The sequence below is a fragment of the Anabrus simplex genome, chromosome 2, assembly GCF_040414725.1.
Source record: "Anabrus simplex isolate iqAnaSimp1 chromosome 2, ASM4041472v1, whole genome shotgun sequence".
NCBI classification, from domain to species: domain Eukaryota; kingdom Metazoa; phylum Arthropoda; class Insecta; order Orthoptera; family Tettigoniidae; genus Anabrus; species Anabrus simplex.
This window is the reverse complement of record NC_090266.1, coordinates 930,602,796-930,627,691: the sequence shown is the minus strand read 5'-3', so window position 1 is coordinate 930,627,691 and position 24,896 is coordinate 930,602,796. Positions and strand designations below refer to the sequence as shown.

At 38.1% G+C, this 24,896-nt stretch overlaps 1 protein-coding gene across 2 annotated transcripts in view; it reads right to left on the bottom strand.

Moving 5' to 3' along the window:
• LOC136863739 (uncharacterized) overlaps positions 1-24,896 on the bottom strand; it is a 357,445-nt gene that overhangs the window by 216,100 nt on the left and 116,449 nt on the right. For both annotated transcript variants that reach the window (XM_068226336.1, XM_068226337.1), the window contains exons 4-6: positions 24,518-24,649; positions 3,322-3,512; positions 2,931-3,086 (exon numbers count right to left, since the gene is read on the bottom strand). In XM_068226336.1, the coding sequence (XP_068082437.1) occupies positions 2,931-3,086; positions 3,322-3,512; positions 24,518-24,649 (479 nt within the window). The remainder of the gene's footprint in view (positions 1-2,930; positions 3,087-3,321; positions 3,513-24,517; positions 24,650-24,896) is intronic.

The following is a 24,896-nucleotide window of genomic DNA, read 5'->3' as shown; positions in this document are numbered from 1 at the left end:
GGATATCCATACAGTATACAAACAATGAAAACATAGGTCAGTCAGCTTGTCATGTTTTGCAAGCAAGTCCTGAGAAAGAGTTCTAATTATACCATACACTTAAACTATTAATTACTTTGGCAGAATAGAGTTTAGTTTAGGAAAGTGTACTCCAATGAGAAATATAACGACTTTATGCACTGAATGAAAAAATTGGAAAGTATGACATGGAAATAAGCACCATTAAAAGCAAGGCCATGGTGATATCAAGAGAAGACAAAGGAAAGGCATTGCCAAAATAGGTGGTCGAAGCCTTTAAATTTGAGATTCAAATACTTAGGGCATGAATTAATGCAGAATACAAGGCTAAGAGAGGTTAGCAAGACTGCAACAGGGCAATGCATTCTACCAGAGTAAGAAACCTTGTTTGGAATGTGGAAGTACCAAGGTAGTATGAAGAGAACATAGAAATTAATTACCCACCCATATTTACTTATACAGATGAGACCTTGATCACAAGTTTTATGTCGCACTGACACAGGTAAGTCTTATGGCGACGATGGGGTAGGAAAGGCTTGGAAATAGGAAGGAAGTGGCTGTGGCCATAATTAAGGTACAACCCCAGCATTTGCCTGGTGTGAAAATGGGAAACCATGGAAAACTATCTTCAGGGCTGCCGACAGTGGGGCTCGAACCAACTATCTCCCGATTACTGGATACTGGCCGCACTTAGGTGACTGCAGCTTTCGAGCTCAGTAGAATAGAATTCAAGGCAGCAAAATTAAGTACGGTACATTAGTATGATAATGAGGAAAAAGCAAGAAAAGATGGGAAGTATGAATAAAAAACCTAAAAGACAAATGACAGGAATTAACTGAGATGGTTTAGATATATGAAGAGGATGGAGGGGAAAGAATATCAAAACCGACAGATTAGGTTTGAGGGAAAAAGTGCAAGAGGGAGACCAAGAACAAAGTGGATAAATTCAATGTGAGTGCAAAAAGAAACCTGGACTGGGACAAAACAATGGAAGGGGAATGGTGGAAGGAAGGAGGAAGGTGAAGGAGTGCCATAAATGCCGTGACCCAGCAGGAGCTGGATAAAGAGAAAGGAGGATGACAGTGCTACATGCTTCTTATCTGCTGGTCTTATTAGTCTTAACAGAATTCTTTAACCTTTAATTTATCTTAATTTTTGATAACTATATACAAACTTGTATTGGTATTAGAACCTTTCTAATTGGTCCATTATTGGACATAAATTTTCCAGCTAACTTATTCCCGGTTGCCAGCATTTTGCCCCAGTGTGCTAAGTTGGGGTCATCGGCAGTATGCACTAGCCATGTGTCTTCGTAGGTGTGCTATGTATCAACTGATGGGTCTAACTTAGCACACTGGGGAAAAATGCTGGCAACCAGGAATAAGTTAGCTGGAAAATTTATAATGTCCAATAACAGACCAATTATGTCAATTTACTCATTTGGGACAAATATTTCAGGTTCCCTATGGGAATCAACATCTATAGCACATGATTTTTCTAATTTGTTTACGTAAGGAATTTTCCAACTATTGACCACTTCATCAATTGAGATTAAAGCACTGAACACTAAGTATTTAAATGGTCTCAAAGATGTAAAATCCAGTACTTGAAATATTATTCACCAAGAGAAAATTAAAATTTCAGTTTCAAAAAAGTAGGGTCAGTATTTGAGGAAGATTACCAGTTTCCTAACAGATCTATAAGTAACTGACTTTGGAACAGTTCTTATGATAAACTATTTTCCTTCTTTGGGCAGTCTAATGAACTTTCCTGGAATTGTCATCTTTGCACATCGAACGGAAAGTGAACATTATGCACAGACAAAAGCTAGATCTCACGTTTGTATTACCAGTACATTGTGGCAGATTGGCTGCCATGCTGATTCCAAGGTGGGAGGAACAAGTTAGTCTGGCCCTGGGCACCAGAAAATCTGGGAGTTATTTGCCCTAGCCTACTTGCCTATGCAGGCAACCAATCTGGACTAAGCAAGGAGTGCAAGACATACCCTTCTCTAACATCCCTCTGTTATCTCCCTGGAAGCCTCTGGCGACTACCCGATACCTTGAAACTACTGGGTATCACGAATGTTCTGGGTGTATTCAGCTTCTGGACTGTTCTGGAACTACTAAGCCTACCCATATAAAGGCAGCCAGCAAGTGTCGTCAGTGCTGTATGCTGGTACTGTTTGGTACCCAGTACTGTGAGTGCACTGCCCTGAAGTAGAGCAGAGTGGAATACTGCCGTGGACTTCATGGGGTGTGCCTGAGTACAGCCATGATTTGGTCAGTCCACATAGAATCTAGCAAGTGTGATCTATTGTGGGGTTTGGTCATTCTGTCCTGCAGCATCTGATTTTCACCTCTTGTGACTGCAGTGAAGTGAGCAATTTATGTCTGGTGTGCACCATGGAAGTTTGAGGATTGGCAAGAGACATCGAATGAAGACCGTTAGTGTACAACCAATGAAGAGAGCTGCTGGCTGTTAAACACTGTGCAAGACATTCAGTATTGAGAAACTGTAGCGGATAACTGGATCTAGTGTGAATGTTTAACTTGTGGGAGTGAACAGTCCGTGCGAGTTGGTTTGAGCAGAGAGCACAAACGGAACTATGTGTAAGTGTCAACCAAATTGTTCTTAAAGTCACAGAAGTAAAATTCAACTAGTTGTGGATTTCCTACTGCTTTATATCTCAATTTAACTAATTTTATTTTATAAATTACAACATTTTAAAGTTGCCTGGAATACCATCATTAATACAATCTTTGCAGTCTTCCAGCCTAAAGAAAATGAGTCCCTTTGGCAGACTATTACCTACTAAGATGTATTATGTTTGAAGTCATAGATACCATTTTACATTTTCTTTTGGAAACAGATTGACAAAGTTAAACATGCATCAAAATGCATTCCCTTACCTTTCCAAATCTTCCTGCTTCCAGTCCTGTAGTTTAGAAGGATAATCATGAGAAATAGCAAGGTAGGACCAGACCCTCTTGACTGCCCATGGCTTGTCCTGAAGAGGAAAATTTTGATTTCCAGAGAAATCTTTCCATTCTCTCATGTGAAATAAGCTGGAAATTAGAAAGCATTTTAAAATTATTTAAAGTCTGACATAAATCCATATCGTCTTATCTTTTATATTAAACCCTCTGATCTAATTAAGTACCTTTCACATATACTATTTTATACAACAGAATTTACACTCCTGTAAGTTACGTCCTATTCTAGTTTTCATTATTATACAAATTTTATTCTGGAAACAAAGTAAAATTCATTACATTTGTAATACATTGGAAAATTACTTACAATTTTGTTGCGGTGTCTTTTGAAAGGTTGAATAGAAAATGTGGTGGTAAGTAAGCCAGAAGAGGATTTCCAATTTTCTTCACAAGGAATAATAAATCAAATTTCCAGTGAATGTCAGGATTAGGATACCAGATCACAAGTGTTTCAGCAAGAATCTGCTGCACATCTTCAGATAGATTTGTATCCTGCAACTGTATGTCAATGCTCATATTAATCATATCTCTGAAGCACATTTATGTCTAGAGTAAAACATTAAGATTAATAATCATCTTGCTATTTAAATTTGTCAAAAATTTAAGTAATATTTCCCTTCTACTAGCTGAATATAGAAGTAACAAAGCTAGCTATCATGAGGTGCTATAAATTACAGAATATGGTTTGCTCAAGTTATTTTTCAGCAATTTTGGGTAAGTAAGAAATTCAAACCCTTTAAAGAAGGAACTTAAACATACAAATAGTAATCCATTCTTGTTGAAAGTACTATGAAACTACAGTGTATGTTCTAGATCTAGTTTCTTTGAAACTGATTTTATATTCATTGCATAAAGACCATGACCTCACAGGGAAGCTTTCAGTTTTACCCAAATTTTTATACTGCTATCATAGCCAGAGAATATCTAGTCTTCCATGAAATGCAAACCACAGATTCCACTCATTTTTTAAATCCCCACATACACTGGCCAGGATTCAAACAGATGCCTCAGTGAATAGCCAGCAACTATACCACTCCTAACACCCTACAAGGACATTTTGAAGAAACGTCAAAGCTAGGAAAGTAAAAGGGGAGGAAGGTAAGGAGAAAGGTATATTTTTTTGAAATTGGTACCAAAACCTCATTGAAGCAGAAATAGCTACCAGCATAGTTCAGGACATGTATATGATCACTGCAGCCTGAGAAGTTTAACGGGACAGATTGTTATCGGTAAGATACCCTGTAGGAGGGATACTAAATGGAGCATAATCTGGTATTTAAATTAGACTAGAGTATGAGACAGATTGAATGAGACGTGGATCCTAATAGGTGCATAAGAGATGTGGATCTCTGCTGTAGTCTCCTTTACTTGATGCGAATACGTATACGATTAAATGGTGTACGGCTTTTAGTGCCGGAGTGTCCGAGGACATGTTCAGCTTGCCAGGTACAGGTCTTTTGATTTGACGCCCGTAGGCATGATTAGGATGAAATGTTTATGAAGAACACAGACACCACACACACACACACACACACACACACACACACACACACACACACACACACACCCCCCCCCATGCCAGAGAAATTAACCAATGATTGTTAAAATTCCCAACCCTGCTGGGAATCGAACCCAGGTCCCGTATGACCAAAGGCCACCACGCTAACCATTTAGCCGGACACGTATACGATAGTTCAGTAAATTAGAAGGGTTATAGGGTGGTATATTCAGGGAATGAGACGTTTCACAATATACTGTCTAATACACTAGTTCCCATTAAACATCCATTGAATCATGCAATACAATTTAAGATTGTATTATTTGTATTATTACCTCAGCTAGCATGTGCAATCATTTTTACTTAACACTTTCTGGCTGCTTGCTAGACAATTTTGACATTCCATTTTGCTCTAGACCTACTAGATGGCAGAGTCAAGTGATCTCTTGGGAGTCGCTGGCAGACAATTTTCTTGGCTGAACACCAAATATGCGTTATCTTTTACTTGCAGACATACTACATTTAGTGTCTAATGAACCTTTCTTCACCCTTCAAAAATCAGACAACCAGGTTTGAACCCAGTATCTTGGGACCCAGAGGCAGACTATCATTATGACTGATTTACAGAGGGAGCTATAGAATCTGCTCTTTCAAGGACAAAACATATTTTAATGAATTAGTTTTGCAAGAATGAAGAACATAACAGTTATATAAGTGATATGGTGAGGAACATCAGGATAAGACGAGTGTGCCTGAATGAAGGACTTTAGTTGGGAGGTGGGGTGGGAGGAGAGACTGGACACTTCATTAGAATGGACCAAATAAGAGTCAAAACTGATATTTTGAGAGCTAGGAGAGAAGAGTGCTAACATCACACTTGGCAACCCAGAAGACTCATGGTTTCCACGTTTTCATACCATGCAAATACCAGGGCTGTACCTTAATGATTGCCACAGCTGCTTGTGTCCCAGTCCTAGCCATTCCCTATCCCATTTTAGTCAAAAAGCTAGGAGTTAGTACAAAATTAAACCACTGGGAAAAACAAAACCTTTTGACAAAGCTTCCAATAAGTGGTGGCAGAAGGACACTGATTCCTAAATGGGCATAAGAGAACAGCAGCTCAAGCAATTTCAGTGAGGTTTCAGTTTAAATGATGATTAATTCCATTTTAACTCTGGTTTGCATTTGGACAGCACATTTAACTCTGGTTTGCATTTGGACAGCACAATCATAACATAAAATATTTAAGTTATTTAAGTTTTTGTACTAATTTAATAAGTTGGACCAAAGTCTGTTTCATGTAGATTATTCATTAAGAGTCATTTCAGCTTTAGTTGAATGCAACCCATCAAAGTAATTTTCCTCTGACTGTTCATTAACACTCCAGCAGTGGCATATTCCAATAATGGACAGCTTAATTGAATGAAGCATAGTCAGACAAGTCACCACTTTACTGCTTTATCATACTTAGCATGCCGTTTGTCTTAATGTACTTGTGGACCCAAATTTACGTTTTGTATGGCGTTTTAACCCAGTCCGGTCCATTCCATGGAAAGCAGTCTCTGAACATATAATCAAATACAGTAGAGAAAATATGCAAGACTCTGAGATATCGAGGGACAGCTATCTGTCATAAGAGCATGTGTATTTGTGAAGTTTTTGGTGTTATGCGTTATCAGCAAGTCGACAAATACTAGCATGTGTCATTCCTTGATATCTCCTCAACATGAGGGGAAAGGTATGTGCTGTGTTTGGCTGCAGTAACTATGAAGTACAGAAGAATGTGCAGTCTTTCTTCCCTTTCCCTCATGACAAGAAGTAATATTGTGTTTGCATATATATTCTTCCAGGGACAAAGATTTTTATAGTACATCATCTGACCTGCTCAACCTTTAGTTTAACTGGCTTAAAGTATAATACGCATATTTTATTGTATAGTGCAGCAGTTAACCTTCAATACCGATGTGTTGTAGGTGTGATCTGTGGGTTTGATTTAATTCAGGAAAATACATATGCATACGAGTGGCTGGTTGTGTTCCAAGTTACCCCATTTGGAATGCTGTAATGCGTTTGTCAAGCACTGGAGAAAATATGTGATTTAATAAATGTACATATTTTGTTGAAACAATATGATTCAAATTTGCTTTACCCAAATGTAATGGCTTTATGGGAAGTATTGCTTATAGGGAAAGTTTGAATGTTTGAGGCTAAATTTGTAGATTTTCTTTCTGTTAGTAGGCTTCAAGTTAAAAGGAAAATTGTCCAGCTCTTAAATGTAAATTCATTGAATCGTGTGTAAGGAATGTGCTGATATTTTTGTTAAGTGTTTAAATATGATACAATGCTTTTAAATGAGAAAGAAAAATCTAACTGAACATTCAGGCAGGAATTCTAAAGCTAAAAAAGTAATGCAGTCCATATCACATCTTGATTATATGTCTAATTTCAGTCTTTAAATAATAACCTGTTAAATAATTTGTCATTTATCCAGAATTGCTTTAGCAGCTTTGAAGTTAATATCTTAGTAACACACTTTCTAGACTCAATTTATTTACCTATTTCCGTATATATATTTTCATTGATATTTGAATTTAGCATGAATTTTTAGGTCAAGCCACTAGGAGCGCCACTTGTGACTTTTCTCCCGTTCTAACAAGACTAAACCCGGAAGTGTCACGTATTGGTTCTACTGTATTTGATACAATCTCTTACAAATTTCACTGTAGGCACTTCTTGTGGCAGTATCTCTGATCCACTTCCAGAAAGATGGGTGATTCATGGAACTCCACTTTCTTCCATTATTCTTGATTATTCCATTCCAATTTTTTATTAATACTGTTTTTTATCAAGTCCATCTGCCTTGTTCTGGGTTGCCCTCTAGCACTCTCTCCCCTCAAACTTAGCCTCTATCAGTTTTGGTATCCTCTCCACTACTTACTTTACATGTCTAAACTGTTTCCAAATCAATTCTTCATTCTGTCATTCAACATTTCTACTTCAATTTCTTTCCCGCCCTCATTTCTCACCGTCCATCTTTCCCATTTCACTTAGGAATTTCATTCCACTGGCATCAATTTTACTCTTCTCATTACTGCCCAGGTCTTCACTGCATGTATCAACATGGGTATATAGGTCATCCTGTAAATCACTACTTCTAAACCAGGTTGCTTACATTCTCGGAGAATGCATTTGCCTTTTTAACACTTAATATGGGCCCCTAGAGAACTTTGACGTTTATAAGTGGTGCTGTGAAACTACCTGCGGGGAGACACTTTCTCTAAACTAAAGATTCAACAGAGTAGCTGAACACAGGTTTGAAAGCTATTACTCCAATTTGAACTTTGAACTAGATTTCAGTGTTAACCGAATTAGTGGATGGAATAATTCAGAATGGAGGGCTTAAATTTTTTTAAAAAAAATCACAGGTATTTCAGGAAACTAAATGAACCAGGTTTGAGGTAAGATTTTAGAAGCTGAAATTCCAAAATATTCAATAACACCACCACATCTATACAGAATTATCTGCAGAATTAATTTCAAGTATTTAATGGCCCTTATTGTCATAGAATTTAACCCTACACTCCTTTCACAGTACTGTACAGTTAATTCTCATCTCCCCACAACAAAAGCTGAAGCCTGAAATTAGCACAGCTAATTTCTGCATCACTCAACTGAAGATAAGAGCACATAGAAGAGAAGAGCAACCACCGTTTTGATACAGGAATCAAATTAAAGTTGCTAGTAGCTTTACGTCGCGCCGACACAGATAGGTCTTACGGCGACAATGGGACAGGAAAGGCCTAGGAATGGGAAGGAAGTGGCCGTGGCCTTAATTAAGGTACAGAACCAGCATTTGCCTGGTGTGAAAATGGGAAACCACGGAAAACCATCTTCAGGGCTGCCGACAGTGGGGTTCGAACCTACTATCTCCCGAATACTGGATACTGGCCGCACTTAAGCGACTGCAACTATCGAGCTCTGTCAAATTAAAGTAACTGGCTGAATTTTGGAACGGGTTGTGTCGGCCCCTGTCTATTCTAGAAGCATGTCCTTAGTAATTTTGGAAGATGGAAAGTTCGCGATTAGAGTTAAGTGATGTTCTAGAATATTGTGAAAACATTGCGATGTGATAAAGGGTTTTGATTGGTGGATCTGGGTGGCAATAGGAAGACGCCTGTGCTCTGATTGGTCACACTGATCACACCAGGGCCAGGCTTGCCTTCTTAAGAGAGTGAGAAGAAATTTTGTGGTCTTTCATTTTCTCGTCAGTCCAGCGATCTGAGGCACATGAGTGAATCCTCCCGGGATGGGCTACCTTGGGGTAAGCACTGTTTTAGTTCCACCTTGTTCGCTTGTATTTTCACATAGTAGCATACCCTACTCGCCTAGACTCCCCACTAAATTACTATGTGGCGCGATTGTCAGCACGTTAACTTTAATATTGTATTTGTATCTTGTGGTTCCTCTTAGTCTCAAAATTGTATTGTAGAAGTTGCATTACATTAAGATATCTTTAGTTAACCTCTTGGCCCAAGAGGAAAGCTCTCGGCAACTACATTGAATTTGTATTTTGGAAATACAGTAGCATAACTGAATTGTTTGGATAGATTGATTTTGTTCCTTATTTTCTTTGTAATGTTTATTTTGGAAAATATCTTTAATCAAGGGATCACCGTTTATTTTTCTAGAAACCCGCAGCCTTCATATCCCAATGGCCCTGGTAGGTTTCCCAGACCCGTTCCACATTCCTTTATCCTAGTCACGTTGCCCAACCTGATGTTAGTTTCTATTGATGCAGTTCATCTGATGTTTTATTTGGTGCTCAAGTTTTAAGGTGCCATGTAATTTAATTTTTCTCTCTTTTCTTCACTGTGTATCATTAACCACTGGAATCTGGTTACAAATTTCACAATTACATCTCTTATTTGTATACATGCCCCCGAACTTCCTCCTCCGGGAAGTTTCCAGTATGTGGTTTTGGGCTTCGTCATGCCAGAATTAACCAGGCATGCCAAGTCCAAGAGAGGCCTCTGAAAATGCTACGGCATCCCCAACAGGCAATGCGCAGTTCTTCATGTACTGGAGGTGTGAAGTGGGCAACCAGTATTGCTTACCTGAATCGGTACAGACAACATCCTAACGCTGACGGACAAGACCGAAGAGCTGAAACTTCATGAAAGAGTAGGACATAGCCATCCTTTGTCTCAGTGAGAAATGGAGAGGGGTAAGAAAACCAAAGGAAGGGTACAGGCTGTTTCACAGTGGAGGACAGGATGCTGTAAATAGTAGGAATGATCATTAGAAAGGATGTTATGGAATATGTGGAGGAGGTAAAGATCAACAATCATACCAAGGATATAATTGAGACAAACAATCTGTTCCAACTATATGCTCCAGAAATTGAAAAAACATAGAACAATTCCTTGAGTGGAAAAATATTCAGAAGGCAATGGGGGAGATCTGAAAGCAAAAGTGGGAATAGACTGGGAAAGATTCTAGGGCCATATGAATACAGCAACAATCACGGAGGGGATATTTTGAAGGACTTTCGCCAGAGGAACCAACTAATCAAATAGATTCAAGAAGAAGGTATGGAAGAGGAGACAACAAAAACTGATTACATAGTGGAAAAAGTAAATCTGAAAGATCTTCCAGATCTTACAGCTATGCCTTTGGGGGCAACCATAGAGCAGTAATATCAAAGTTGAAAAGTAGGCAGTCACAAAACTTCAAGAAAAAGACTGAAGGAAAAGGAGGTTCAGGAAGAGTTTAGGAAAGAACTACAAAAACTAAGGAGGACATCATATTAATGTTCAACAGGAATGGTATAATTTCAAGATTTTATTTGTAAGGTATGCTCAGAAGACATGTGGCAGAACTTATCAGGAAAGGTAAGAGAACCATGATGGAATAATACAAATATAAAGTAAGGAAAAAGAAGAAAACTTTGAAGGAATGGAAAATTCACAAGATTGAGAGTAGAGCAAGGTACAAGGAAGTGAAAATAGTTTGCAATAAAAGCAGTAGCTGAAGAAAAGAAGTTTGGAAAACATTCACCCAGGAAGTAAAGGAAGATCTGAAAAGTAGGGAAAAAATTATCTGCAATTTTAAGAAACTGTAGGAATGAAACTGAAAAAAGGTTTTGTGGAGAATAAAGCAGTAATACTGAAACCAGGAAAGAGAATGAACAGAAAATTCCAGTATCATACCTGCCAACTTGACAAAACAAAAATCAGGAGATACAATTGGTCAAAACTCATTCTACGTGTCTTGTGCAAACAGCACTATGATATTTTTAAAACACTTAGCGTCTCTAAGCACGACTTGCTATACAAGGCTAAATCTCTATTACCTCACAGGAAGTATGCAAGCGAGATGGTCTGATAAGCCTTCCAAAAATAGCATGAATTCATGCTCCACACATGTGGATCAGTCATTCACTTGGATGCCATTACTTAGCAAATGCATGTATTAATATATTGCATCAAGCACCCGTGTGATTATGCGAAGTGCAATGCTATTTGTATCGAATAACAAGCTGTCGTACCCGCGCTTCACTATGGAATTCTCAGAAAAACTGTCCTCATAGTTTTCCCAACTGAAGGGCAACATAGGTCATTACAATGATACCAGTACAAATGTCAAGATTAAAAGTAATGCTGTCATGAAATATTCAATAAAATGAAAGACAGCATATTTTCTCACTATTAAAGAAAACTACTATGGTGTCAAACAGTTGGAAGTTCCAGAGCTAGAATGACCAGACTGCAGACAGCTGTGAACACTCCTGTGTCATTTCATTTAAAATGCTTGTTTAAAGGAGCGTAACATCTAGGTCATCTGCCCCTAATGGTACGAAATGAGACTAAATGTAATGACAATTTAAAAGTCTGAAATCATGCAGTGACCAGAATTTAAAATGTGATGAATGAATGGATGCATATGAATTTTTTTCATGTTATTTGCTTTATGTCACACTGACACAGATAGGTCTTATGGCGACAATGGGACAGGAAAGGCCTAGGAATGGGAAGAATGTGGTTGTGGCCTTAGGTACAGCCCCAGCATTTGCCTGGTGTGAAAATGGGAAACCACAGAAAACCATCTTCAGGGCTGCCGACAGTGGGGTTCGAACCCACTATCTTCCAGATGCAAGCTCACAGATGCGCGCTCCTAACCGCACGGCCAACTCGCCTGGTGCATATGAATTTAAAACAATCAGGATCTGACCTGCAGTGCCCCACGTTCCCAGAAACTAGCATTAAACAACGGTATTAGTGACCAAGGGACTGCTTATAGGGCACTTTCCTGAATCTATGATGGGTGTACTCTAAAAGGGGTCCAAAATTAAGGTCATCGGGCCCTCATAATGGGGAACGGTAGGAAAGTAGAACCTTGGTATTTGTCATGTTGCACTAATAATCAAAAGTAGCGTAGACTCGCGGTATTCCACACATTATGGTACTACTCGCAGGTAATTTAATGCGCACATGTAACGCAGACCTATGGTGTTTCTTACATTGCGGCACCATTTACAGGCAATGCAAACGTATGGTGTTCCTTGCACAGTGGGTACTAACCGTAGGCAAGGCAGACCCATGGTGTTGCTCACAGAGTGGTACTAATCATAGGTACTGTAAAACTCACCCCAATTCACACACTGTTGCTACTAATCACAAACCTATTGTATATCTAACATACAGGTCCTAAGCGCAAAAGAGACCCATGGTGTTCCCTGCATGGTGGTACTAATTACAAGTAGTCTCGTGGTTCTGATTCGATCACCCCTCGGTTGCCCCTTTCAGTCTCCTATTACGACAGGCAAGGAATACTGTGAGTATTCTTTGCCTGCATCCCCCACTCACAGGGGGATGTGTGTGGTACGCATGAGCCATTTTATTTCGCTCAAGTCCGCTGGCAATCCGGTTAGCACCCCCTACCTGCCATGTGGGAGTATGACCTCTCCCCCTGCTATGCCAACGTGGTAGGTTCATGGTTATTCCATTTAAGTGTGCACACTGCTCATTCAAATTACTGCCTCCAACTAGGGATCGAATAGCTTGAATACTATGATGATCCAGTGTGTTACGTACCAGTAGTATCAGAAAATTTATGAACCAGAGGAATGGCATGCTGAAGAGAGATTAACTCCCCAGCTACTTCCCGCCAATATTCGGGCAGGCCGTTATACTAGATACACAGTAGTAATCCCATCTATTGGAGATAAATGGCAGCAGAATACACAAAGCACATTACAAACAATGGTCAATGTAATATTGTTGATAGATTTCATGAGCTTGCTATATTGCAGGCCTTCACATTAAGTTCTCTTCCGACTGTGATATTACAGCATCTAATGTAAAGCGAGTCCTTTCTGTCGTGACTCCCTCATGTTATTCAAGCAATCATTCTTTCTTGACATTTTTCTCATTCTTATAATTTTCACAGTTTAATCACCATCACCACCAATATATTATAGTCTGTATGGTAAAACTGAATAAGACATAGCATAAATAATTAGAAATTGTACTCTATGTTTTGTTATGTAGTACTTTTCGATATGACCAATAAGATAGGCCTAATTAAAAATTAAATTTTTGACACCTTCTCCTGAACTACCATGTCGAACAGGGTGAATAAAATAGCGTAGACTGGTTTCTTATTCCCCGACTTAACATACCAATTTTCATTAAATTCTGTTCGCCCATTTTCCCATACCTCGGCGCTGATATGGACTTGGCAACAAAAATCCTAATTCATGAATCTCTTATCATAGCAAGTACGGTACAAACATAAGATATAAATGATAGGAAATTTAATAATATATAACTAATTATGTAGTATTTATCGATAGGGCCAAAGGTAACAAATAATTTAGAATTAAATTTTAGGCCTTCCACTAAACTACCATTTCACTCAGCGTGAATACAATTTTTCATCGCCTAGATCAGAGCCTCTCAAACACCCAAAATCTCATGCATGCATACTGAGGCGCAGAGTTCCTGTGCACAGTGCATCTGTCCACTCTGATCGGACCAAAGCTTTGTCTCTGGGCAACTCTGTTAAGCTCTGCTCAGATTTGGAACACTACGCGGAACAAGCGAGGAAGAGGGAGACAGGCGTGGGGAAAGAGAGAGCTCAATTTCTCCTAATCGAGGAGTGGGAGTCTGCACTCTGATCAAACGAGCAAAGTCGTCTTTTGCACCATGCACAGTGGATGCACCAGGTGCATGCACCCTAAGAGGCCGTGGCCTAGATTGTAGCGATTTATTCCCCAACTTTATACGCTGGTTTTCATTAAGCTCTCTTCAGCCGTTTTCTCGTTATGCATGTATACATGTACATATAGACATTACAGAAAATTAAAACTTGCATTTCTGCTTACTGTGGTCACGACTGGTACAGAAATGTTCTTTTTAAATTCTGAGCAATTGACAGACATTTTATATATATCAAGATGAATACAAATTAGTCAGAACTGTCTCCAAATGGCTCCTATAATCTCTAGGGAAGTCCTTGTCATTATCATTGAAATTCTGTCACTAAATTACTAAAAAGACTCCATATCTAGCGACTAGTCTAGAATAGACTAGACTGGACTGGACTAGACTGATGTGAACGAACACTAACATAGTAAACGAGAACGAGAGATTGAAAATCGATATACGCGTCGCAATATACAGGTTTCAATAAACATTGCACATTCGCGCACATTTCTCATATTAAATGTCTATATTTCGTTTGAAAGCAGCCAATCAGTGAAGGACTTCTGGCCACTGGTGTAAAAGAAGCTGAAATAGCAGGATATGAAAAATTTTTGAAGTTCACCAAAAAATAGCTAAAATTGGGAGAAATAATAGAATTGGGGAGGCGGGAAAATCTGTTAAATCGGGAGTCTCGCCTAAATTGGGAATGTTGGCAGGTATGCAGTATACCTGAGAAACGAGACATGGACAAGGTATCCAGTCAGGTATCCTGTAACAGGTATAGAATTAACAGAAGGAATTTGACATTACAATGATATAAGTGGAATGGACAATTAAAGATGAGCTATGGGGACAGATGAAGTAGCCATAGAAATGATCAAGGCTGCAGGACCAGTGGGACTCACAGCAGACTCCTAGCATACTTAAGTGTGTAGAGAAAAAAGTGCCTGAGTATTGGGAAAAGAGAGGGGAGGGGGTTATAATACATTATTCAAAAAAGGAAATAAGAAAATTATCTTTGATGTCAGGATAATGGAAAGGATATTGAAAAGAACTATTAGAGGAAAGGTGGCAAGTCTGTTACAAGAGGAACAATTTAGATTCAGAAATGGAAGATCAACAGTAGAACCCATTTTCATTGAAACACATCATGGGAAAAAGTTCAGAATATGGGAAAGATATAATTACTTTTAGACTTAGAAAAAGCATATTACAGATCACCAGAACAAAAGTTTACAAAGCCTGATAAAGCAATGTCCATGAACTACTGATAAAAGCAATGCATGAGAACTGTTACGGCTTTGAACACATCTGTGGGTAGAACAGAATGGTTTGGAATTGAAAATTGGCTAAAACAGGGGTCGTGTTATTCTTACTGTTTAAACTGGTGATGGAGGAAAAAAGGCAGCAAAGGAAGATTAGTGGGGAAATATGAACGTAATGTTTGCAGAGGATTACATGATCTGCAGGGAGGATGAGGTATAACAGGTGTGAATTTAACCCTAGAACGGTAGCGCCCGCCACGAACACTCGATATGCTTAAGCTTCTGCAATTCTCCCTTCTATTCTATCCCCCACTTAACATCTGGCAGTGCCTGGCACAATGTTTAGCCTCCTTCCTGCTAGCAGAGAGTGGACGGAAAGTTGAGATAAGGTGTTTAGGATCAGTTTCTAAAATCGTAGTCGTCGCTACATAAATGTTTATTACTTAATTCGTCTCTAAGATGAAGTGCTACTAATGATCGTGTAGTTTACATTTAATTGCATAAAGTGGGATATTTCACTTAGTAGTTTTGTGGAAATGTACACCAGGACTAGGTTTTTCGTGTATGGTCGATAGTCTGAAATGGAGATTTCACGGAAGAAGAAATCCAGAATATTCTCGTTGAATCTTCCAATTTTACAAAAGAAAATGTTTATAAAATCCTCCTATCAATACAAGTCAAGTTATCTGTTAGATTAAGCAAAGTCAATACATGTTTCAGCCTAACCTCAAGGCCATCTTCAGTAGTAAAACAATGATTACATAATATACAAACAAATTAAAAATCGTAATGATGTGAAGTGACAGTGATCATGATTGGTGAGTTAAAAACACATTGAGGTACAAAGTCCTCTCATCTAATAGATCTTGCTGACTGTTAAATAAAAACACTACACTCCTCAGCATAGTGTTTTTATTTAACAGTCAGCAAGATCTATTAGATGAGGACTTTGTACCTCAATGTGTTTTTAACTCACCAATCATGATCACTGTCACTTCACATCATTACGATTTTTAATTTGTTTGTATATTATGTAATCATTGTTTTACTACGGAAGATGGCCTTGAGATTAGGCTGAAACATGTATAGACTTTGCTTCATCTAACAGATGACTTGACTTGTATTGATAGGATTTTATAAATATTTTCTTTTGTAAAGTGATAACCGTCAATATGGAATGAGATTCATAACTTGCAATGAATCTTCCAATGACAAAGGAGAAAGACTACATTGAACACTATTATGATTTAAGATTATGACCTAGATCCAGTTTATACCAGATTGACAGTCTGATACAGAGGAAGATGAAAATTAAATTGCATATGGCTTTTAGTGCCAGGAGAGTCAGAAGTTCAGCTTGCCAGATGCAAGTGTTTCGATTTGACGTCTGTAGGCGTCCTGCAAGTCTTGAGGATGAAATTACAAACCTAGACCCCGTGCCAGCAGAATTAACCAATTAGTTAAAATTCCCAACCCTGAGCCAGACACACAGGTGGATGATATCATTATGACCAACATTAGAATTGAATAGTGTGTCACGTACTATTATTCATTGTCTATTATAAAATGTTTCATGCAAATGTTATATTGCTCCTCCACTCCTACTCTTGTATGTCACTAAATCTGAGATGTAGTTGTAATTATAATTTAGTCATATCAGATGAAAAAACATTTATATAACCATTACAATATGGACTTAATTATTTAAACCCCCTTAAATCGACAATGAAAATTGCCAATTCATAAACCTACCAAAGTGTATGAGTTGTTGCCATGACAAAGTGCTACCAATAACATAGTAATTAGTGCTACTGTTCTAGGGTTAATAGAAATATTTAACAATTTCGGTTTAGGATTAACATGGAGAGGACAATGGTGATGAGTAGAGGAAATAAAAAAGGAACTATCAAAATTTGAGACGAGGAACTGGAAAAGAACACTTCAAATATTTGGAAAGTAAACCAGACAAAATACGTGACTGGATACGGAAGTTAACAGAATGATAAATCCAGGGAGTGCCTTCTACCATGTGGTAGAGATTACTTCCCTACGACACATGCAGCAGAAACCTGGACAATGATAAGTACAGGCAGCTAAGGTCTGAGGAGTATGGTATAAAACAAGAATAAAGTGAGAGGCAGAGCTATATGTGCAAAACCTAGATGACTAACAGAACAGACTGACATGGTTTGGAGGTGTCAAGAGCAGATGGAAGAAAAATATTTCCAGGCAAACACTGGAAAGAGAGGATAGGGAAGACAGATTGCAAGGGATTGACTATGAAGAACAGCATAGGACAACAGAATCTGGATTGGAACACTTTGGTGAGGAATTTGCAGAGAGACAGGACTAAGGAGGGGAACAATTGTTCCCAACCTGGTGTCAGCTGGAAGAAGGGAAATAATGTTGGCACCGACCTCTTCAATAAACTCGTTGAAATAATCCTGACACTTCTATTTTCAGCACCATGCGATTTCCTTCAACTATGTTCAATACACGAATGAGAAATCTACTATTTGTGCATTCATCTTCAAAATACTGAATGTTCTTAAATTGAATACCGTCTGGCTGAGCTATTCAGAATCCTGTCCCAACAAAATTACTTATGATAAGAAGAAGCCACCGCACTCTTTGAAATAAAATCTATGGTTAATTTAAATACCACATTCTTTACACAAAATATAAATTAAGTTTATGTGAATGTAATAGAAACTCCCCTAGAGTAATCAACCACGGTTTTTTTTTTTTACAACTGGCTTTACGTCTCACCGACACATAGGTCTTACGGCGACGATGGGATAGGAATGGCTTAGGAGTGGGAAGGAAGTAGCCGTGGCTTTAAAGTACAGCCCCAGCATTTTATTGGTGTGAGAATTTAAATCGCTGACAATCTTCAAAGCTGCCGACAGTGGGGTTTGAACCCACTGTCTGCTAGATTCAAGCTCACAGTTGAACTCCCCTCCACTGCACACAACTGTGCTATGTGATCAGCAGAGACTGAACAGTAGCAAAGATGGTTGGTTGACAAACTGAAGTAGATCCCTATAATGGGAATAGCTGAAGCTGACCGAGCATACATCGCATCACTTCAGAACTGTCAAAAGCTGTATCCTTAGCAACCCCATAATTTTTACTTAGCCTTGCATTTTGCATTAGTTTACTTGCTAGGTGCTATAAGCAATCTACAACTTTAATATTTATAAACTGCAATATTTATGATTCATTGCCCCAATGTCAATTTTGTTACCATCTCTCCCCATTCAATTTTGTATGGTATTTTGCAATTTTCTCATTCAGTATGCCTAGTTATTGTATTAAAATGTCAGTTCCACACCAGAATATTACCAGGAAGCAACATCACCTGAACGATTCCAGGAGTATGTATGATACCTTGAACACTATTGTAATATGCACTGTAGGCCAATTTGAGACACAGATGCTAAACTCAGGCCAGATTTGATATTTGTCTGACATGAGGCATTTGTTGTGTGCCAGTTTAACATCACGTATAAGTTCAGTGGTATATGAACAAGTGTAGGCCAGAGGTAAACTTGACAAGCATACCCATTTCTGCCAATGACAATTCTGCAATAAGAAGGCTGGGAGTGGATATTTCCGTTTGAATTAGAGCAAGACCAAGTGACATCTGCAGAAGTTTGGAAAAGGTTAAGGGAGATTCAACCTGTTGCTGACGAACTTACCAATAAATAACAGACACTAACAGGATGCCCACACAACACTGAAGGGAGGATAAGTATTTGTTGCTTTCAACAAGTCTCCAGCCTACTGATTCTGCCAACTCTTCACCAGATCTTCAAAAAGCCGCTGGAGTGGATGTGCCAGATCAGACGAGCTGCTCCATTCCACCTATCCTATCTGACCTCTCAATTTTTTCTTGTCTGACGGACAGTATCAGGTTTGAGAGGCCTAAGAAGTCATTTTCACTCCCTTTATTGCCCTCGTCTTTCTTACGTAAGCATTTTTCAGACGGATTGTCGTTTCATTTTCCTTCAGATTCGTGTTGCAGGATGGTTGCACCTCCTCTTAAAAACAACTGCCATCATAATCCTAAATCTGTTGCATGACTGGACTGATATCAAGGAGGCCTGTGCTAAAATTCCATACATCACACTGTGCGGTAGCTCACGTGAGGTGGGCAACAACTCTTAGGATCAGGAAGAAAATAAGTGCACACTTTTGTGATAATCACCATAAGCTTATACCTATGCAACAGGAGCATCAGAATCTGGGGACAATCTAGTGAGATTTGGAATGAAGTCTTTCTTCCTGGAGCACCAGGATCAGGATCATACTTCGTCAACATGCAGAATTCCTGTTCTAGTATACAAAGATACATCCTCCAACCTTTAATTACAGGATCTGCAGCTATTATAAGAGGACTAGTGGATGATAACAGCTAATGATAATTTATCATTCCTTGAGAATGCATGGAATACAGCTAATGGTGTGGCTAGCACTTTTGTGACAAACCATGTTAAATATGCATGGCTTTGAAGAAAGCAATTGCCCACCAACCTAATCCTGCTAGCACTTAGCAACAGACTGAAGCAGTTATTGATGAGTGGGATAATCTGCCTAAATATTTTTAAAAATCTGAATTATTTGGTGCCGAGTATAACTCGTGTTCAAGGATGTCTGGGCAGCAAGGTGGATGTACAACTGTATTGATCTGACACATGAATTGTTCAAAATCCCACAGTACCAACTGTGGGTTTCATTTTGTGAATACCTTTCAGAATTTATAATAGGTGTACACTCAACTGCACAAAAAAATTGGCTGGCAAAGAAATGAAAGTTTTGTATAGTATATTCTCCAAATATGAGAATATTTGTAAACAGCAGATAGCTGAAGACCTGATGCTTTGAATCCTACCGACACAATGTGTTCATTCTATTTGAAAGAGGATTTTGAAAGAAAGTTTTCTTCTATGACTGCCAATTTTTGTGAGATTAAGTGTACATACAGAGCATAAGTGAGTCAGAATATGAAAAGCATTTCCTTGAGCACTAAATCATAAGTGGGTGACAGTTTGCTTTCCTGTCTTAGGTCAGTAACATTCCTAAACCATTCTGTCCTCTGAACTTTCACTAGAGACGGCTAAAACATTTGCCGTAAACTGTCCACAGAATTTTAGATCATCACTTTGCCAACTTACTTTCCCATACCTTTTCCCCGATTATAGTTTCATATGCCATTAATACAAGAAATTTAATTACTGTATCTCCCGTACTACCAAGCTCCAACCATCTCAGTCAAAAATCTGTCTACCATTTCCAAAGTCATACTGCTCTATTTCAAACTGTCCTTTTTCCTTTCGATCTTTCTTATCCTTTCCATTCTGGCAGATATCTAGGCATTTGTCACCTCCAGACTTGCTGGATCACCACATATACTATTGTCATTACTGCCCTTCTGATGAAGCTGGGAAGTTACAACAAGCTCATAAGAGACTGCGAAGAAATGTATTTAGAACAGATTGATTAGAAACCATTTATTATATTAAGACATGGTGTTTTTCAGGAAATGTTTGATATCTAGTTTAAATACTGTACAATCCTGAATACCACCCACACATTTTCCCCAAAATATTTGTTCTAAATCTGGGGTGCGGGTCATATTCAAGCCATTCATTCTCCTAAATATTTACGTTTACATGGAGTATTGAAATAGATTTGAATATGGTTACCGTACTCAATATACCACATGTAAACAGGCATTCAGGTCTTGTTTTAGTTGCGATACAGTTCCAGTGGCATGTAAATGCAGAATGTAAGGAAATGAAATATGGTAAATCTAAGAATATGGGTAAATATGCGGTAAATATGAAAACCGCTGCTGCAGACGCTCGATTGTCATTTGTTTCGCAAGTGTTGCTGGCATGCTGGGTGCACGAATAGCTTATCTTGCAGGATATCATACTTTGCAAGACTCTAGACCGTTTGTTACGGAAGCCTACCTCTCTTACATTCAAGTTCCGTATCTGTCCTGCGTCAGTAGTAAGCTACAGATTCAGAACTGCACCTGCGGTCATTTACTGTGCATGAGAAACTTGCAGATTTAAGTGAAACTGAAATATACGGAAATCGTGCCTTTGGCAGAAAGTACGGTATTGTTAAATCGTGTATTCGTGATTGGCAGAAGAAAAAAGTTCTAAAAAGTAATAGCGATCGCAGAGCATTCCGTGGGCAGAGTGCAGTGTTTCCAGAATTGAAGAAAGACTGCACAAATTTGTGATAAACAATTTATTAAAATTCGTATCCACTTTATTCAATACATTAAAATGTTAAAATATATGTTGTAATTTCATCTTATCAGAACTAGTTTCAACACCCTATTTTGTGTCATCAGCTGAAATACATTCTAGGAAATATTTGGCAAACATAAGTTTATCTACGTCACAAAACAAATTTTAAAAACATGACGATTTAAAAACATGTTGTAATTAAACTATTTCCAAGTCCATATTATTTAAGACTTGCAAGTATTACACCTATAATTGATAAAATCCGATGTAAGATACGAATTATGAAATTTATCTACTTAACCAAAAATAAAGAAACAAGTTAGAATATGGCATTTCTAGAGAAACGTCAATCGAAAGCACTAGGGATCTCGAAAGATCTCAAAACACAGCATTTAGTGCAAGCTGCGGATGGATCCAAAACTTATCGGAAAAAGGGATTGTTTATTCGGAGACATGCGTCTATTTCACAACATCTCCCTGGGGCATATGAAGAAAAAATAATGGCCTTTCAGCATCACATTCATTTGAGGAAGCAAAATTCTTACTGTCGCAAATTGGGAATGCTGACCTGACACCTGTCTATTTTGAAATGCCATTGGAAACTACACTGGATACAAAGAGTTCTAAAAGTTTAACTATCAGAACAGGTGGTAACGAAAAGCAATGATGCACAGTAATGTTGTGCGTATTAGCAGACTGAACCAAACTCCATATGTGGTTCTGCAAAGGAAAACACTTCCGGAAGGAAACTTGCAGTCTGTGGTGTTATTGTTAGAACACGAGTCCAGCTGGATGGACAGTGCGTTAGTTGAGGACTGGGTGAAGTACGTTTGGCAATGTTGCCAGGGAGCTTTGTTACAAAAACAAAACATGCTTGTGTTTGACAGTTACCAAGGACATACAACTGACGCCATGAAAGATATGAGGAAAGGAAAAAACTATCTTGCAATAATTCCCGGAGGACTCTCTTCTACAGCCTTTGGATGTGTGCATGAACTGGCCTTTCAAAACTGCAATGAAACAGTTGTACACGGAATGGATGCCTGATGGTGATCACGTGTTAACACCAACCAGACGAGTGAAGAGGCCTTAAGTGGGAGAAATACGCAGATGGATCAAGACTGCATGGGCGGGCAATCACAACGATCTAGTGTCCAAAAGCTTTAAGAAATGCGGAATTTCAAATTCAGTGGACGGTAATGACGACTGCCATTTGTGGAAAGATGCCAGCGACGAAATTTCGTATGGTTAAACTTAAGATTGCGATGGCTAATTGTGAATGATCCGAGTATTGGACTGATTTAAGATTTTTGTGATGATTTTAGTAATTGTAAGCTGTTTGGATTTATATTTGTGGTATATTTGAAGAAAATTAAATAGGTATGCAAGTTATCTTATTTTTTTCCATATTATGCCGTCTCAAACTTAGGGTGCGGGTCATAATCGGTGGCAGGTGGTATTCAGGATTATAGGGTAGCATGCACTATATGAAACTTATAGGGGAGAGTGTTGTACCTTGGAACAGTTTTGACGTTTCATTTTTTAATTTCTTTTTTGGTATTTCTTGAATCCTACTTATTATTAATCATTAATATAGGTCTTTCCACGTATTTTAATGCAGTTTGCACTGCGCTCAATGTCAGAGTTAAGTATTTAAAAAACATTTTGTTGAACTCTGTAGCATATTCAAAGGTACAACAGTCATGTACCTTGGAACACCTTTAACAGTTATGACAGAATTACTGAATATTACAAAAATATTCTATTTTTCACAACAAATGATGTTATTCATCTGTACATGTATACATAATACTAAACAGGTTGTGTCACTGGACATAGTATTATGCTCTCATTACAAGTCCCTAAAAATGACTTAAAAATGTGATGAAAATGACCTATTAATAAGACAAAAAAGAATCAGATTAAACTAGTTTTGTTATCAGTTTTCCTTCATATTACAGCAACAGCACAATCAAACACAGATTTGTTTCAGTGATGATGTACCTGGAAGTTATGAAATCTATTTCATAGTGCATATGTTTCTTTTGTCACTGGGTGCCACCAGAAACATTTGGCTGAGGCAATTTCATTATAACGTCTTCCTCGGGAACATCATATAGTGTATCTTTGACAAAGATGAAGTTTTTAGTGTTATCCTGTCTCTTTAAAAACTGAATTTTAGAATCATAAAAACAAATTCTCCTGGAAGACATGGGTGATCAAAGTGTAGGCTTAATGCAAAGTCGTCCTTTTGCTGCTCTCCCAGCAGATCAGCTGCATAATCTGCTTCACTAGACACCATATCAGGTTCCTCTTCTGAATGGAAAATATTCCTGTTAGTCCTTTTCATTGCAATCAAAGTTTTAGATTCATTATTTTCTTTCATATTGGACAAGTTAGGTTGGGGATCACGTTTGTCAGGAATAGCTGTTAGGACTGTTGACTTCCCTTTCCTTCTTTCCCCGGTGCTCCCTGGTTTCCTCTCTTCAGCTGTGGGGAAGAACCTGATAATATGAGGTGATATGAGAGGACGTCTGTTTTGATCAAGATCAAGATCTGTAGACAACTTCAGATTATTGGGTCTAGATCTATTAAAACTGAGTTGGATTCAGGTGAACACAGAATAAGAACAAGATAATGTTTCAAAATAGCATCTGAAAGAACTTAGTGTACCTTGTAATGTACCTTGGAACACCTATTGTACCTTGGATCATGTTCCAAGGTACATGATGTAGCCATTTAAAAAATTTCTTTTATAGGCTAGGTAGAACAAAAATGTAACCTGTGTGTAAGTTAGCCCATTTACATACTAACTTAGTGTAAATATTGAAGGAATCTCTTTTACATGTGTGAACTACTAATATGCCAATTTGACATCACTTTCAAAATACTTTCAAGTACCAAAATGCTTTACACTTAAATAACTTGGAACTGAAACCACAATGGATGCCACCAGACAAACTTTGCTGCCCAGGGTGGCAAAGTAATTAAATCAACACAACTGATCCAAAGAATGTTTACTACGATCAAAGATAATGCAACTGTTCCAAGGTACAAACGTTCCAAGGTATAACACTCTCCCCTAACTGTAAGAAGAAATTTATTCATTTTTAAGTACTATACCAGTTACCAACAATTCCAAACAACTGGATCATCAAATGTGGGCATAAGTTGTTTCTACACTAATATTTCTTCTTAATACATTTATCAGAACTTCCCCCTTAAGAACTATATACCATATTAAATACTTAGAAATGAAAATTCTCACGTTTTTAAGGAAGGATTCCCTTTCAGCAATCGACACAGATTCTATGCATTTTGTTGTCACTACTGGATCACCTGAATGTTTCTTGACCAAAGAAGCCAAAATTTCTCCAGGTATAGTCTGCATGTGGAGAGTCTGGAACAGTTCCAATAAACAGTAAATATGTTAGCAGTAGACATTTCAAAGAAAAATCTACAATAATCCTCAGAGTCCATATGTTGACTATTACAACTTTGAAATAATAAAGTAAAATAATTGCAAGAACTAGTATTAATAGGAAAATAATACTAGTCTTACCACTAACCATTTCCATCTGGCTATTAGTCCTGTATACATATTATACTATTTCGGATGAAATCTCTTACATGTAGCATTGTTAATG